Source organism: Prionailurus viverrinus, chromosome F1, assembly GCF_022837055.1.
Source record: "Prionailurus viverrinus isolate Anna chromosome F1, UM_Priviv_1.0, whole genome shotgun sequence".
Classification (NCBI taxonomy): Eukaryota; Metazoa; Chordata; class Mammalia; order Carnivora; family Felidae; genus Prionailurus; species Prionailurus viverrinus.
This window is the reverse complement of record NC_062577.1, coordinates 41,608,996-41,626,169: the sequence shown is the minus strand read 5'-3', so window position 1 is coordinate 41,626,169 and position 17,174 is coordinate 41,608,996. Positions and strand designations below refer to the sequence as shown.

At 45.1% G+C, this 17,174-nt stretch overlaps 1 protein-coding gene across 5 annotated transcripts; it reads left to right on the top strand.

The window, feature by feature from the left end:
• The first annotated feature begins 1,121 nt into the window (after positions 1-1,121).
• Positions 1,122-7,918, top strand: RAB29 (RAB29, member RAS oncogene family). Of its 5 annotated transcripts, XM_047841523.1 has the most exons (7): positions 1,128-1,232; positions 1,652-1,891; positions 2,051-2,345; positions 4,849-4,920; positions 5,601-5,782; positions 6,071-6,192; positions 6,490-7,918. In XM_047841523.1, the coding sequence occupies exons 3-7, from the start codon at positions 2,129-2,131 to the stop codon at positions 6,599-6,601; spliced, it is 705 nt and encodes a 234-aa protein (XP_047697479.1). In that variant the 5' UTR covers positions 1,128-1,232; positions 1,652-1,891; positions 2,051-2,128; the 3' UTR covers positions 6,602-7,918. The 5 variants fall into 5 exon arrangements, with proteins under 5 accessions (XP_047697483.1, XP_047697479.1, XP_047697480.1 ...); XM_047841527.1 differs by lacking the exon at positions 2,051-2,345 and having other exon boundaries at positions 1,122-1,232; XM_047841524.1 differs by lacking the exons at positions 1,128-1,232; positions 2,051-2,345 and adding an exon at positions 1,252-1,411.
• Positions 7,919-17,174: the final 9,256 nt, after the last annotated feature.

The window sequence follows — 17,174 nt, the reverse complement described above, 5'->3', positions numbered from 1 at the left end:
AGAGAGACAGACAGAATACAAGCCGGGGAGGGGCAGAGATAGAATCTGAAGCAGGCTTCAGGCTCCAGGCTCCAGGCTCTAGGCTCCAGGCTCCAAGCCCGATGTGGGGCTCAAACTCAGGAACTGTGAGATCATGACCTGAGCTGAAGTTGGACTCAACCAACTGAGCCACCCAGGCGCCCCCTGGGTAACAAACATTTTGGGCTAAATACCTCATGAATCATGCCGATGTTCTGTCCTCAAGGGTCATAAGAGATAGCCTGTCTATCAAGAGGCTGCTTCGGATTCTGTGTCACCAGGTCTCTCTGCCCCTCCCCCACTCATGCTCTGTCTTTCTGTCTCTAAAAATAAATAAACGTTAAAAAAAAAATTGTTTTTAAAGAGACCTGCGCATAGCTGTGTTTACCAGGGCTTGCTGTTTTCTCTTCTGTCTCTGGCAAGAGCCCAGAAAAATAGAGCTATTTTGCTTGCCATGAATCTCAGGTCCCCTTAACTCTTTAACTAAAGGTGGGGTAGGTCATGAAAGCTATAGGCCGAAATTTTTAAATCACGGGCAAAAGTGTAGTTTAATGATTATTTATGAGCAACGGCAGCAGCAAATGGAGGAGGACTCCCAGTGGACTCCAGTTAGCTGCCAGTTCAAACGATAAGATTGGGAATTGTGAAGTGAGAATAAGGAACTGTCTCTTCGTTTTCTACCTTTACTGTTGTGGCCAGTTATCAAATAATAATAATAATAACTGACATTTAATGGCATAAGTTTTTCTAAGGGTCAGTCTCTTGATCAAATGTCCCTGAACTTGACTTATCCTAGCCACATGGCAAATGAAAGAGCTAGCCTTCATGTTCCTAAGATACTGGAGATTTGTGTGATCAAAGAAACAGCAAATGGACTTCGCTGGGAGCATGAGGGATGAGGCTGGAACTTCTATTAGTTGAATCATTTATGGAATCTATGGAACAATTTTTAACCTTTGTTCCATAAAACCTTTAAAGATAATGGGAAATCTGGGGACGGAATGAGGCAGGTGAGATCGTGTGGAATAAATCGCCTCTGAAGGATCTTTTCCATTCCAGGCTTACTATAAAGATCTCGAACCACCGAAGAGGTTTGAAAGCCTTGAAACTTTGTGCAGCGTTTCAAAAAACAAAAAAAAAAGTGCATAAACTACCTTTCCCAGGAGGCCTCGCGGGGCACTCTCCGCTCTCCTCTAGTTTCTCTTCGCCTCGAGGTAAGCTGGGGAATGTAGTGCCCCAAGCCGCCCTGCACGTGACGCGTGCGGAGGAAGACAAGGGGCCCCGCGCCGCCCTAGGCGGTCCAGGGTCCCCGGGGTCTAAGCGTGAGCAGCTCCTTGCCCGGAATTTGGTTTGTGCAGGGCGGGGAGGGCCCCCGTCGTCTGGCCCCATCCGTGTAAGCGCTGGCCCGGGTTCGCCCGCTGGTGCTGCTCCGGGGAAGTCCCCGTGGGCGAGGCACCGCTGGGTCACGTCCAGTTTCTGGGCAGCCCGGTGCGGGGGGGTCGGGGGGTTGGGGAAGGTGCGAACAGCCCGGGGGCTCGGAACTCGCGCCCTGCGCCCCACCCAGGCTGCGGCCGCACGGGGAGGAAGCGCGTCTAGGTTGAGTGCAAAGTTTCCCTTTTTGCTTTCTCGTCAGAGCCGCTCCAGCGGGCGGTCTTCGGTTTGAGGGGGTCCGGAACCGAAGGAGTTAAAACAAGCGACTCCCCCCCCCACTCCACTGGCCGCCTCCCTCACCAGTCCAGCCCGCCAGCCATGGGCGGACGCGATCACCTGTTCAAAGTGCTGGTGGTGGGGGACGCCGCGGTGGGCAAGACGTCCCTGGTGCAGCGATACTCCCAGGACAGCTTCAACAAACATTACAAGTCCACGGTGGGAGGTGAGACGTCGCCGCGGGGGCGGGGCGGACCCCTGCGGGTGGGGAGCCGGGGGCTTCGAGCCCTCAAGGCCCTTCCTCCGTCAGGAAGTAGGTGTCTGGGATCTTGGAGCGAGTAACTGCCCGGTGTTTGATTTGCACGTTTCTCTTGGGTTTCCCCAGTGAGGTTCACCCAGCCTGAGCTGACTGCCGGGGAAGAGATTGGGCGAAGGTGTGAAGAGGAGGAATGGGGAAGGGTGGATGAGAAAATGCGCAATTGTTGCGTTTCCCCCCGGGAACTGTGAACTCCGGTCTCCTGCAACCTTCCAGGCGGTCATCGGCAAATTCGTGTCATCAGCAGAGGCCGCTGGGACCCCCACCCCCACCCCTCCTACCTGGGAGGCCCGGTTGGGTGCCGGCTGGGGCTCTTGGCCTGCCTCTCACAGGAGTTCCAGGCAGCTGATGAAGGAACAGAAAGGTGTTTAATCTGGCCTTAAAGGATGCTAGTGTGTGTGTGTGTGGTGTGTGTGTGTGTGTGTGATTAATAATTTTTAAAAATTTATTTATTTTGAGAGAGACAGCAGGGTAGGCGCAGAGAGAGAGGGAGAGAGAGAATCCCAAGCGGGCTCCCTCTGTCAGCGCAGAGCCCCACGTGGGGCTCCTTCGGAGAACTGCTAGACCATGACCTGAGCTGAGATCAAGAGTTGGATGCTTAACCTTAAGGCTGAGCCACCCAGGCGCCCCTAGAATCCCAGCTTTGTTTGGGGGTGCCTACCTGGGAGGGCCCCTGGCCCCCACAATCTGATGCTTATCCAGGCTGGTAAGCTGTGTGTATTTTTGTCCATGGATTGCTTAAATAAAGGCAACCTAGAAATTCTTTAGGAAATCTGAAATATATGGATTATCTGGCCTATCTTTCCACCCCTTTTTCTCTCAAACTGGGGAGGTGAAAAGAAGGGAACACAAAGGAGTTCATTCATTTGTTTCTAGGGACAGGCTTTGGACTCAACTTTTTTTTTCCCCTCAGAGGTAGAAATGCCTTTGTGTTAGGTAGAAGGTGTTTAGCTGGGAACAGCTGGTGAAGGGGGAGAGTAACACAACATTTATTCATTTATCTACATTAAGAGAACTCTTTTTTTTTTTTTTTAAGGAAAAAACCTGCACTAATGTAAATATTGAAGATGGGTGCTGGTGTCCATTATGGAATTTTAAAAAATTAACAAGCATTAACACTACCATTAAAACATCCTCCTTAGGAACATCCAGCAAAATTTAGGGTTTATAAATTTTTTTTAATGTTCATCTATTTTTGACAGAGAGACAGAGTGCAAGTGGGGGAGGGGCAGAGAGAGAGAGACAGACAGACAGACAGAATCCAAAGCAGGCTCCAGGCTCTGAGCTGTCAGCACAGAGCCCGAGGCAGGACTCGAACTCATGACCTGAGCTGAAGTCGGACGCTTAACTGACTAAGCCACCCAGGCGCCCCGAAATTTAGGGTTTAAAGTTTCAAAAACTATTTCCTGACCATTTTGCCCCCTAACTCCTAAATAATATGAGGTCCCCTATTTCATGGATTTGGTTAAAAATACAGGGATGCCTGGGTAGCCCACTCGGTTAAGCGTTCCACTCCTTCTCAGATCAGGTCGTGATCTCACCTACACTGATGGTGTAGAGCCTGCTTGGCATTCTGTCTCCTCTCTGCCCCTCCCCAACTTGTGAGCTCCTGCACCCGTGCTCTCTCTCCCTCTCTCAAAATCAATAAATAAAAATAAAACTTAAAAAAAAATATTTCGCTAATTAGTTTTTAGCAATTGCTCTGGTTTTCCTTTAGTAAAGAATAATTGGCTCCAGCTATTTTTTTTTTTTTCAGTAATTATTCTAAATTTCCCCTGGCTTTCATTTCTGTCACAGATGCAGGAAAATGTATCTCCAAATCTGGGAAATTATTCATTTTCTCTCCTTATCAAAAGGCTTTGGCCCCCTGGCAGACTCTTTCAGGCTTAGCTCCTGGAGTCTCAGCATCTACAGACTCCAGCACTGCTCTTAAAGCATCATCCATGCGGGGTCTTTCTTCTTCCTGGGCCCCTGCACTTTAGCCCATTCCTGCCCCAAATTCCTAGGGCCTTATGGAGGGTATAGAATTCCCCCCTCCTCCCGGGTGTGTTCTCCTCGTAATGCAATCGGATTAGAAACCAACAGTGAAATTGAATGTGGAAGATGCAAAAGCTACCCACACTTACCTCATTTCCCCCTTTTGCCCGATCATCCCTAAGGAAACCCCCTAGACCTCCCAGAAACTGTGTAGCTTGAGATCAGGAATGGTTTTCACAATTGCTCCCACCCTCCTGTCCCCCAGCCTGAGAGATGTAGTAACAAATCGATGCGTTTGTTGAGAGAATAAAAGCCGAAGACCCCTTCAGAGAGTGGTTATGAATTGTCTGTGCCAGGCGCACCTGGCTGTCTCCGTCAGAAGAGCATGTGACTCTTGATCTTGGGGTTGTGAGTTCAAGCCCCATGTTGGGGGTAGAGTTTACTTAAAAAGATAATAATAGGGGTGCCTGGGTGGCTGAGTCGGTTAAGCATCTGACTTCAGCTCGGGTCATGATCTCGCGGTTCGTGAGTTCGAGCCCCGCATCGGGCTGTGTGCTGACAGCTCAGGGCCTGGAGCCTGCTTCGGATTCTGTGTCTCCCTCTCTCTCTGCCCCTCCCGCGCACTCTCTCTCTTTCTCTCTCTCCAAAAAAATAAATAAATAAATAAATAAACGCTTAAAAAAATTTTTTTTAATAATAATATATGTTAAAAAAAAAAAAAGAATTGTCTGTTCCACAGGTGTGGTGGACTCATCTCAGCCCATTGAGAGCTGAAAAGTAAATAGAAAAGATTAGAGTTGGGTGTCTCTAGTTGAAACTGCACATTTGATCCGGGTTTGTTCACGGATTTTTTAAAGGTAAATCTTACTCGATTCTACGTGTATTTTCAGTGGATTTTGCTCTGAAGGTTCTCCAGTGGTCTGACTCAGAGGTGGTGCGGCTCCAGCTGTGGGATATTGCAGGTAGGCTGCAAAGATGCATTAGGAACAAAGGAAGAAATTTTGGTTGAATCAGCAAGCCCTCAGAAAAAGTGGGGTAGCAATCCCAGAAGGGCTTTTCTGGAGCCAGAATGACTGGGTCGTTCAGAGGGTACATAAGATGAGTCGCTGTAGATGTTTTCTGTAGGTGTTTTGCCCTGGATAAACGTAGGGCCTTTTCTCTATGGGTGGAGCAGCTGGCAGGGTGGTGGATTGTCCAGACCATAGGTGGGCGCTCTCACAGCAGACGGAGGGTGCTTTTTCCAGCGTTTCAGCTGACCTTGGTGAGAAACCAGATCCCCAGAAAATAGAGACAATAATAATAATAGCTGACTTTTACTGTATACCAAGCACTTTCCTCAGCATTTTAGATTCAATGACTCGTTAATCCTCATAGCAACCCTGTGATCAAAGCTACTGCTTTTATCCCCGCTCTGCAGATGAGAAATCTGAAGCGCTGAAAGCTTGACTTGGCCAAAGTCATGCAGATAGTAAATGACAGAGCGGGGATTTGGACTTGGGCGGTCTGGGTACAGAATCTGCACTCGGCCACAGTGCCTACTGCCCTGTCCCCCCACAGTGGAGACACGAAGGGCAGGGTATTGGAGGGGGTTGAGACTAGTTGTTAGCATCACGTTTTCAACAGCTCCCTTCTTTCCTCCCAGGGCAGGAGCGCTTCACCTCCATGACACGACTATACTATCGGGATGCCTCCGCCTGTGTTATTATGTTCGATGTCACCAACGCCACAACCTTCACCAACAGCCAGAGATGGAAACAGGACTTGGACAGCAAGCTCACGCTGCCTAATGGAGAGCCCGTGCCCTGCCTGCTCTTGGCCAACAAAGTATGTGGTTAATCTAGGAAAATGGCCCCTGGCCTCTGTGGTCAGAGAGTAAGCATGTCTAAAATGCTCTCTGATTCCAGGCATCCATTTCCCCTTCTCAAGTTGGCAAAATCATCTCTACCTCTTTTCAAGGGATGCTGGGACTTTCTTTGGGGAGAATGTTGACTAGATTTTAGATGCTGGTGCTCTTAGCCATTGGTGGAAAGGTTTTAAATCCGCAACTATCTGAGCAGTGTTCCTACTCTCAGGAAGTTTATGGTGTTGCCTTTTATGTACTCTCTTTGCCAGTGTGATCTGTCCCCCTGGGCAGTGAGCCGAGACCAAGTTGACCGGTTCAGTAAAGAGAATGGTTTCACAGGTTGGACAGAAACATCGGTCAAGGAGAACAAAAATATTAACGAGGCCATGAGGTGAGTAGCTCATGTTGTTCTGGGGTTAGACACACAGATTTACCTGTCTTCTGCCACCGCTCCCTGCCTTGGACCCTCTTTCCTTGTTTCTGAACAAACAAGAACAGACTGAGCCGCTGGAATCCCAGCTTCGGAAGGTCAGGGATGCTGTCCTTTCTCCTGAGATAACTGGGGACAAAGGGGCATTTAAGGTTGTGGCTTTACCGAATGCCATCTGGTGATAAGGCAGACAGTTGTCTGCCATTCCTCCCTTTCCTCCACCCAGTTTATCAGGCTTATTTTTTATTTGTTTTTTAGAGTCCTCATTGAAAAGATGATGAGCAATTCCAGAGAAGATATGTCTTTGTCCACCCAAGGGGACTACATCAATCTGCAGACCAAACCCTCCTCCAGCTGGGCGTGCTGCTAGTAGTTTTTGGCTTGTTTCCCTCCCACTGTCAGGAGGTCTCTTCATCCCTTTCCCTTGGTTGCCCACCCAGCAATCTCATGTGCATTTGAACTGTCTCCTGCCAGCTGTCCTGGAAGGACCATCATCACTAAGGAAAGCCTGGGACTCAAATGCATCTCTGCATCTCTCACAGGTGGGCTCCCACTGGCTGCTGGCTGCTGTGACTCAGCTGGCACCTTCTGTGAAAGAAAGCTCATCTTATCTCTCCATTTGGGATCCGGGATTTCGTGGGAAGCGTTGGAAATCGGCACCTGTGATCAGAATCCCCACCTGTTTTTCACGTTCATTTTCCCATTTGATGTATGTTGATATCTCAACCTGATAGGACTTCAGATTGCGAGGAAAACGAGAGCAAAGGGCATTTCCCAAATTCATCGTAGGTTATCGCTGTCAGATTCTTCCTGTCTTGGACTTTGAATTTCAACCTCTGATTCCAAGATGCACAGGAGTGCGGCTGGATATCCATGGGTTTGGGGCTACAGGAGGTAACGCAAAAGTCACTGTATTTTTGAAGCTTCTAAAGTCATAACTGGCTTTCTCTTACCTTGGCTTCAAGAATAGTCAAGCTTTTAAACTACTTATTGTGTGTGGTGAGAGCATTTCTTTCCCCCAAAGGAATCAATTGTCACGTTAGAGTTTTTCAGTATCTCGCTACCAGCGGGGTGGGAGCGGGGTTAGCAGGTATTCTGGGTTGGTGTCCTGACGTGTAACACTGCAAGTGACATCAGTTGGCCGTGGTGCCCTGAAATAGGTCTGTTCCGCACAGCTCGGGGAGTCTGAATGGAAGAGGGAAAGGTTAATAGAACAAAATCCTGTGGGGCAACTTCCTTCTGAGCACTTGGGGTGCCTAGCACTTAACAGCCTTAAGAAACAAATTTTATGTACAGACCTTTGCCTGAGGGGACTGAGTAGACAGACAGAAAATCTTTAAGTAATTTAAGTGCTAAATCGGGTAGGGTTTTTAGTATCAAATCACTTCTAGACAGCTTAATTTGTTAAATTCTCACAGGATGGTGATTTATAACTTACCCAAAGTTATGAATATTCTTAATGAACTCAGAGGCCTAGAATTTTTTGAAAGACACTTATTTAGATAAGTAAGCATCCTAAGTAAGCAACTCCCAAATCTGACCAATCAGAACCACTTGGGAAGTTGGTTTAAAAAAACATTTTTTTGGGGGCGCCTGGGTGGCACAGTCGGTTAAGCGTCCGACTTCAGCCAGGTCACGATCTCGCGGTCTGTGAGTTCGAGCCCCGCGTCGGGCTCTGGGCTGATGGCTCAGAGCCTGGAGCCTGTTTCCGATTCTGTGTCTCCCTCTCTCTCTGCCCCTCGCCCGTTCATGCTCTGTCTCTCTCTGTCCCAAAAATAAATAAACGTTGAAAAAAATAAAAAATAAAAAAAAATAAAAAATAAAAAATAAAATAAAAAAACCAAAACATTTTTTTTAAGTAAGGTGTTTATTTTATGTTTTAAGATTTCTCAAACCCACTGAATCAAAATTTCCTGGGGTGGAGCCTGGGAATTTGTTGTTTCTCAAAGCTACCCGGATAATTTGACTAGCCTGGTTTGGAAAGCATCACTGGGGAGTTTGGTAAAGATGTACAGACCCAGACATTCCCTATATAAATGCCCCTGGGCTCCCCTGTGCTCTGTTAGCTCTCCAGGTGATTCTAATATACACCAGACTTTGGAAACTACTGTCTTAAGAGAATGATCAGAGGCCAAATATCAGAAAGAGAATGGGAGCCAGACTTTCAGTGGTTGGTTGGTTGGTTGGTTGTTTTTTAATACCAAGTATTATCACTTGTGCATAGTCTCTTAAGACCGTGAAGTTCTCTTCTGTATTACCCTTTTAAAATAATAGGTTTTTATTACAACGATTCTGAAGGTATTAGTGGAGTAACTAATTCCCTTTATGTGAAAAGAAAATTGATTATTATTTGTCGGTTTGAACCTCTGCAAAGTCACAAATAAAGGTGAAATAAGTCTTGTATTCATGGCAGTTATTCTCCTTTGAAGTGAGTTTGTTAAAGTGCCATTTTATACTGATGAATAATTCAAGAGTATTGTGGAAGTGGAGATTTTATTTTTTAAACACCTTTAAAAAACGTAGGTAAATGTTTATTCTGTCTATTAATTTACGGGTATCCATCGCCTAATACCAATTCAATACTTGATGTAACATTCCAAATACTGCTTGGAAATGTGACCATTATAAAAAAAAAAAAAAAAACAACATTGAATATGTTTTCTTTTCCCATGTGCTGACTCAAGAGTTACCTGCTTTTTCAAGCATTGCTCGAGGCTGGCCTGCCAGTCCTTCTGGATTTTTTTCTTAAGTGGTGTACATTAAAGGGCTGAAACTAATTAAAGAAGAAATTGAAATGTAACTAATTCCTCTGTATGTCCTATCCATAAAGAAAAGGGAAATCAACTAAGATTTTTTAAAAAGAGGGAAATGTTTACATGAATTAGAATTAGAATTATACTAACAGTAATTATATCCTGTCATTGGGATGCTACATGTTGGTACAATTGCTAGGAACATGGATATTGTTGTAGCCCTTCCCTAGAGAACTTTCCATATTTGAGACAAGATGCCCCTCCAACCACTCAGCTGGTTTTTGGACTGAACGAAAACATAAGCATGTCCTGTGGAGTGTTTTTAAGAGATCCAAGGAAGGGCTGAGAACAGAGCTGTGGACCTGTGACTGCCCTGGTTTTGGACTTTGAACAGAATAACTGAGTGACCAAACAAATAGAGAAAAAGAGATCACAGGTCAAGGAAGGCCCCTCCACAGTAAGTGACGGTTTGCCCTTTCGTTACTACTAATGAGCCAGAATTACTCCCAAGATGATTTCCCCAATTCATTTGCCCTAGCTATTGCTAAGATATGTTTGGGGTCCTCATTTTTTCCTGTCATCTCCAGATTTAACTCTTCTTTGAGTGGTCTGTCTTCTGTCCTCAGAACTCTGTCCCATCTAACAGGAGGCCTTTCCTGTGTGTTGCTGTTCATTTGTAAGCAATAGTCTGCTTTTGACATGATCTAAGGCTATGGTTGGAAGATGTAGAAATCTCCATGGTATTCCGTAAGATCCAGTGGGAGATTGCCCAAGGGAGTGAACCTCAGTGCCCTTTTTCCCTCTGCCATCTTGGTTCACTGTATAGGAAGAGGCTTCAGCTATGTAAGTGACTCATTTATTAAAGCCAAATAATCCCCAAGGCTGCAGGTAGGAATAAGTGGGAAACCACTAGAAAGTGATGTGTGTTGGAAAGTACTCCATGTATTTTTGATCCCGCTGTAAATACCTGAGACTCAAGAATATGTCTATATATGGCCTTCGTTGGTGGAACAGCTCTGCTTTTTCTTTGACTTTCAAGCCTAGTTTGAATTCTCTCAAATTTTGTCTGCAGAGTTTCAGTATATAACGGTATGGTTCTGTATTAGCATTCTCCTGGAAAACACAACTAATAGGAGATATATGCATATGTAAAGGGATTTATTATAAGGAACTGACGTGTGCAGCTATGGAGCCTGGCAAGTCCAACATATGCAGAGTTGACGTTCCAGTTCAAGTCCCAAGGCTGTTAGTTAGGCTGTAATAGCTGATGATATTCCTGCTTGGAAGCCATCAGACAGGAGAATTCTGTCTCACTCAGCAGAGGGTCAACCTTATGTTGTATTTAGGCCCTCAACTGATTGGACGAGGCCCATCCACATTACGGAGGGTAAGATGCTTTACTCAGTCTACTGATTTCAGTGTTAATCTCATCCAAAAACACCCTCACAGAAACACCTAGAATGATGGTTAGCCAACTATCTGGGCACTCCGTTGCCTAGTCAAATTGACAAATTAACTATCACATACACTTCACAGGACTTCATTAGGCAATGGTAGTGTTTTAATACCTTTTCTTCGTACTCAACTTTGATTTACACCCAAAGTCTATGTGATTAGGAGCTAACTACACATTAATGGGAATAAAGAGGAGAAAGCACGTAGGAAGAGCAAGGACAGAGAGTAGGCATTTATGATGTATCATGACGTGAGAAGGGCAGCCCAGTAGCACCAACTACTAATGTCTGTGTTGGTGTAAACTCTTCCCCAAGCTCTGAGTTGTATATGCTTCTTAAACTATCTCTGAAATAAGAAAGCAAACAGTTCTTCACATTTTATGTTTGAGGGAACAAATGTCTCAAAATTTGATTGACAGGCAGCCAGTTGAATTTGTCATGAAGTCAAGACATAACTTCATGTCTTTGAATTTCCCATCTCCATTCTATCATTTAGGTTTCTGGGAAACATTTGACCTGAAAAACCTATTTTAGAAAATAAGCCCAGGGGTACCTGGCTGGTTCAGTGGGTGAATCCTACAACTCTTGATCTTGGGGTGGTGGGTTTGAGTCCTACATTGGGTGTAGAGATTGCCTGAAAATTTTCAAAAAATATTAAAAAATATATTTTTTTAATGATTAGTTTTGAGAGAGAGAGAGAGAAGCATGAGCGAGGGGCAGAGAGAGAGGGAAACACAAAATCCAAAGCAGGTTCCAGGCTCTGAGCTGTCAGTACAGAGCTGGATGCGGGGCTCGAACTCACAAACCGTGTGAGATCATGACCTTAGCCGAAGTCGGACGCTTAACAAACTGAGCCACCCAGGTGCTCCGAAAATTCGAAAAATCTTGAAAAAGAAAAGAAGCCCAGACATTTAGAGAAACAGAACTGATCCTTTTTGGGTTTGGAACTTCCGTTTTGTGTTAGCTTTTAAAACTATGTTCATGCATGGAGTAGAGACAATCACATTTCCATATTAAATTTGGGGACACATTAAGTGCAGTTTGAGTAGCATGCGGTGCACACATATCTTAAAATGTTTAATCAACAACTTCCATTTACTAAGGTATGTCACCCAAATGCAGTGACTGACATTTAATTTTGAATATCAGCTATGTTATTTGCAAATACAGGGATTTTTAACAGCCATTCCCTTCTCAACTGTTGCTGCCAGTAGCTAACATGTAAGTGCTGCTATAAGCCAAGTATTCCCCTAAGCACTTCACGTGGATTATTTTTATTTTTACAATGACCTATTATATATAAACAGGCACAAAAAATTTAGGCTTCGCCCAAGGTGGGACAGCTAGCAAGTGGCAAACTGATTTTTAGCCTTAAGCAGTGTGACTCCGGAAAATGGCCCTTTCCTACACAATACACCGCTTCTCATTTTTTATGTGTGTGTTTTGGTGGTGGCATCCTTGAATTTTTTCCATACAACAAATGTTCAATATGCTAGCAATAAAGAGTAATTTATTAAATGGGCATACAGATTTTTTAATACTTTTTTTTTTTTTTTTTTTTTTTTTAAGAGAGCTAGCGATAGGGCACCTGGGTGGCTCAGTCAGCTCAGGTCATGATCTCACAGTCCGTAGGGTTGAGCCCCGCATCGGGCTCTGCACGGACAGCATGGAGCCTGCTTGGGATTCTGTCTCGCGCTCTCTCTCCACCCTTCCCCCACTCATGCTGTCTCTCTCTCTCTCTCTCAAAATAAATAAGTAAACATTAAAAAAATAAAAAATCGAGAGAGGGAGGACACGGGAGCGGGGAAGAGGGGCAGAAGGAGAGAGAAAGAATCTCAAGCAGGCTTAACACTCAGCACGGAACCCAACAAGGGGGCTCGATCCCATGACCCTGGGATCATGACCCAAGGGGAAATTAAGAGTCTGATGCTCAACTGACTGAGCCACCCGGGCACCCCCAGATTTTTTAATACTTTTATCATGATAAAAGATAAATTTCATGAAGGAAAATGAAGAAGAAAACTCCAATCCACCCATAGTCCCCGCAACTCAAACAAAACCTCTATTTACAGAAATCCACCCAACCTTATCTCTTAACACTCTCCATTTCAAAAAAAATTTTTTTAATGTGTATTTATTTATTTTAACGTTTATTTATTTTTGAGACAGAGAGAGACAGAGCATGAACGGGGGAGGGTCAGAGAGAGAGGGAGACACAGAATCTGAAACAGGCTCCAGGCTCTGAGCTGTCAGCACAGAGCCCGACGCGGGGCTCGAACTCACGGACCGCAAGATCATGACCTGAGCCCAAGTCGGACACTCAACCGACTGAGCCACCCAGGCGCCCCAATGTTTATTTATTTTTGAGAGAGAGAGAGAGAGAGAGAGAGAGAGAGAGACAGAGCATGAGCAGGGGAGGGGCAGAAAGAGAGGGAGATGTAGAATCTGAAGCAGGCTCCAGGCTCTGAGCTGTCAGCACAGAGCCCAAAGCCCAATGCAGGGCTTGAACTCACAGACATGAGATCATGACCTGAGCCGAAGTTGGATGCTTATCCAACTGAACCACCCAGGCGCCCTTTGAACAGTCTTTATTTTATTTTATTTTTTTCCAACGTTTATTTATTTTTGGGACAGAGAGAGACAGAGCATGAACGGGGGAGGGGCAGAGAGAGAGGGAGACACAGAATCGGAAACAGGCTCCAGGCTCTGAGCCATCAGCCCAGAGCCTGACTCGGGGCTCGAACTCACCGACCACGAGATCGTGACCTGGTTGAAGTCGGACGCTTAACCGACTGCGCCACCCAGGTGCTTCTGAACAGTCTTTAAAGTACAGAGGAAGTTAGAAGTCTGGAGCAGAAGAAATCTACACAAGAAAATGAATTTAAATGTTTAAATTGACTTTGCCCCAATCTTTTTCTGACTTTGATCTGTGGGCAAAGGAGCAGCCTCCTTAACCATGAACTTAACCTCCAAGGTTACTCAGCCTCTGGGGTTGTAGAAAGACTAAGCAGACACACAGCTCTTCTGTCCCATCCTTTCTTATGAGTATGATGGAGCAGAGAGTCAGGAGATTGGAGATGGAAGTTTAAAAAAAAAAAAAAAAAAAAAAAAGCCTGGGAGAACTTTTCTTTAACTTCCTTCCAGGGTCTTCAAAGACAGGTCTCTTTCTGTGCTCCTGTGGTCGGCAGAAATAATGTCTGTCTTTAGAGCTGGTTGGATGACTTTCATGAGGTGACAGGACTAAAAGTGCCCAGCACAGAGTAAGTGCTCAAAATTTGTTATAAATCTCCCAGCTATTATAGCTTAGCCTTGAAGGAAATGCGTTTTGTCAGGGACAGGGAAGAGTCATCAGCTGGCCACCCGGCACTCCCACTTCTTAGTGTCTTAAACACTAAGTGGAGAAGAAAAGGCTGCTTCCCAAAACATAACTAAAATCATAGGGAAATTAAGCATTGATTTAAAAGGCCATTAAATCTCATTTCCAGGGAAAAGGAATTACTGTCTTTACTGTCTCCTTAGCTTTTTTGTTTTCCTAGTTTTTCATAGTTTTATTATGTATATTGTCCCTTCAGCGTTATCTGACGGTGCTTCTAAAGTCTAGCCTATCATATGATATCTTTCTTCAGTTTCCAGCAAACTGATTGTGGTTGTGACATGTGCCCAGGGCAGAGCATTTGCGGATGGACAAGAGGGAACTCATCTTGGAGACTTCATTCCAGGCTCTGGCAGACAGGGAGACAGTGCTGGGGCTCTTGAAGGCATAATTCAGTACTTGTCCACGAAAAAGTAAAGTAGAAGTTCCATCTTCAGTTACTTTCTTCTTAAGAGACGGTGTATGTTGAAATACTTAGTGAATAAATAAGCAAACGGAGGAAGATGTTAGCTAAAGCTGAGGTGAGGAGAGAGTAGGGTATGACTCTCACCTTGGAAGAAGAGTCTTCGTTGAGTGGCCATCTGTCAGTTGGTCTTGAACTCAACTAGAAGGGCACGGCCTGGAAACCTGTCCTGAGATTTCCACCTGCCTGGACATGTTGACTATGGCCAGTTCCTTTCATCACCTAATAAATGAGTACCCAGAATTCCTCTGCCTCATCTTACAATACTAAATGAAGGTATTTTCTAAAATAATAGCAATCTGCCCTAATAAAACAACCCTCAACAAAGTCACTCATGATCACTGCACCACCCTAGTCTTGCACTGGCATTTTGACAATTGTATGTTTGACAATAAACTTAGTCAAGACATATTCAGACACTGATGAGGATGCTTACTACCAAAAAAATAACGTTGGCAAGGATGTGGAGACACCCCTTGTGCACTGTTGGTGGGGATGTAAAATGGTGCAGTTGCTGTGGAAAACAGTATGGAGAGTCCTCAAAAAGTGAAAATACGACCGTGAGCTTAGTAATTCTACTTCGGATGTACCCCAAAGAATTGAAAGCAGGGGCTCAAAAAGACTCTTGTACACCCATGTTCACAGCAGCATTATTCACAATAAATGAAAATCTGGAAGCAACCCAAGTGTCCACTGATTGTTGAATGGGTAAACAAAATGTGATATATGCATACATTGAAATATTATTCAGTGTTCAAAAAGCAGAACATTTGGGCTCCTGGGTGGCTCAGTTGGTTAAGCGTCCGACTCCTGATTTTGGTTCAGATCATGATCTCATGCCGGTGGAATCGAGCCCTCCTTGGGCTCCTAACTGACCTCGGGGTGCCTGCTTGGGATTCTCTCTCTCCCTCTCTCTCTACCCCTCTCCCCCTTCTCTCTCAAAATAAAGAAATAAACGTTTTAAAACCTGCCTTTAAAAGTAGAACATTTTTGGGGCGCCTGGGTGGCTCAGTTGGTTAAGCATCTGACTCTTGGTTTCCGCTCTGGTCATGATCCGCATGGTTCAGGGGTTGGAGCCCCGAGTAAGGCTCTGTGCTGACAGTGCGGGGCCTATTTGGGATTCTCTCTCTCTCCCTCTGTCTGCCTCTCCTCCACTCGAACACGTGCTCTCTCTCTCAAATAAATAAAATAAAAAAAGAACATTTTGATACACGCGAAAACATCAATGAACTTGGAAGACATGCTAAGTGAAATCAGTCCACAAAAGAACAAATACAATTCGATTCTACTTAGTAGTCGGATTCATAAAAACAAAATAAAATGATGGGTGCCAAAGTCTGGGGAGAGAAGGAATGGAAATTAGTGTTCAACGGTACAGAGCCTCAGTTGAGGAAGATGAAAAAGTTCTGGAGATGGATGGTGGTGATGGTTGTAAAACATTGTGATTGTACTTAATGCCATTGAACTATACACTTAAAAACAGTTAAAGTAATGAATTTTATGTTTGTACTTTTTTACTATACACACACACACTCAGGGAAGAAAGGGTGGAGTGACAGGCTAGAGAGAGAAGATAACTTGTTTAATGCTTCACTGGTGAGCTGTGCCATTCTCCTCCCTTAGAGAAGCCAGATTTTATAGAAGGGGAGACTTTCACGAGGGAGACAGTGGTAGGTTGGTTTGTTTGTTTATAAAGTGTATCTTCAGTTGGTTATTAACAGGCTGCCTGTGGCAGGCATTGAAATCTTTTTTACCATGGTGAAGTAAACCCTAGTCATTCTCATAGGAATTCTGAGCTCTACTTCTGAGAATTTTAGGCATCCAACAAATATTTATGAATTTAAATGGAATGATCTGAGTTACCCTCAGTGGCTTGTCTGGAGTCTTCAGCCAACCTCATCCACTCTTACCCAGGGATAAGGTCACCTTTCAAAAATTGAATTTTAACAAACACTTACTTACTGTGCGTGGGTGACTGTCCCAGGGGCTTTTCATATATTAACTCATTTAATCCTAATAACCCTATGAGGTTAAGTATCTTTGTTCCCCATTTTACACATGAGAAAACTGAGGCACAATGAAGTAAAGTTATACAACTACTAAGTTGTGGATCTGAGGTTCAAACCGAAACACGTTGTGGCCCCAGAGCTCATGCTTCTAATCATTAAGACCCTAAAGTAATGTCGGAGACCAGGACTCTAATGACCCTGAAATGGATCTCAAGGTCCAGAATGGAGAATAGAAATTGGGAGCCAAGTTATTCCTTGATTAAGATCCTGCCTCTCTGCTCCAACAGCGTTTGGACCCCGGAGGGCTAATGCTGAAGTCAGGGGAAGGGGTTTGTGCGTTTAAGGTCAAAAATTTTGAACCTATGGAATTTCCCTCCAATTCTGAAGCAGCCCCTTAGTGACGAATCAGCTACCTAGCCCACGGGTTTTGCTACTGGTGCAGTTTCTAGATGATCAAAGCAGGCGACACGAAACATCATTAAACTACCACTAAATGACATTGAATCCCGTATAAATCTTTTTTTCTAGTCGTTCCAAGATGCGACCTAAAACGAATCTGCAATCCTGGAGTGGAAACCAGGGGGCGGGCCAAGCAGCGACCATTTTTGTTTTGCGGCCGTGCACTCTCAGAGCATCTTGACTAACAGGACCCCACGGAGGAGGCGGGGCCTATCAGTGCGCGGGGCGGGGCCTGGGAGACGTGATGATTCAAACGGACTAATGAGCTCCGCGCATCTGGCAGAAGCCACCAATGACCGGGCGTGATGGGGCGGAGCCCACAGGCCCTAGTGGGCTTGGTTGCAGCGCGGCTTTGGCGCATTTTCGGCTGGTTTGATTCATCCATTTTGAAGAGACGGGGGAGCGGGGGGCTCGTCTGATTAAGGGGCCCTG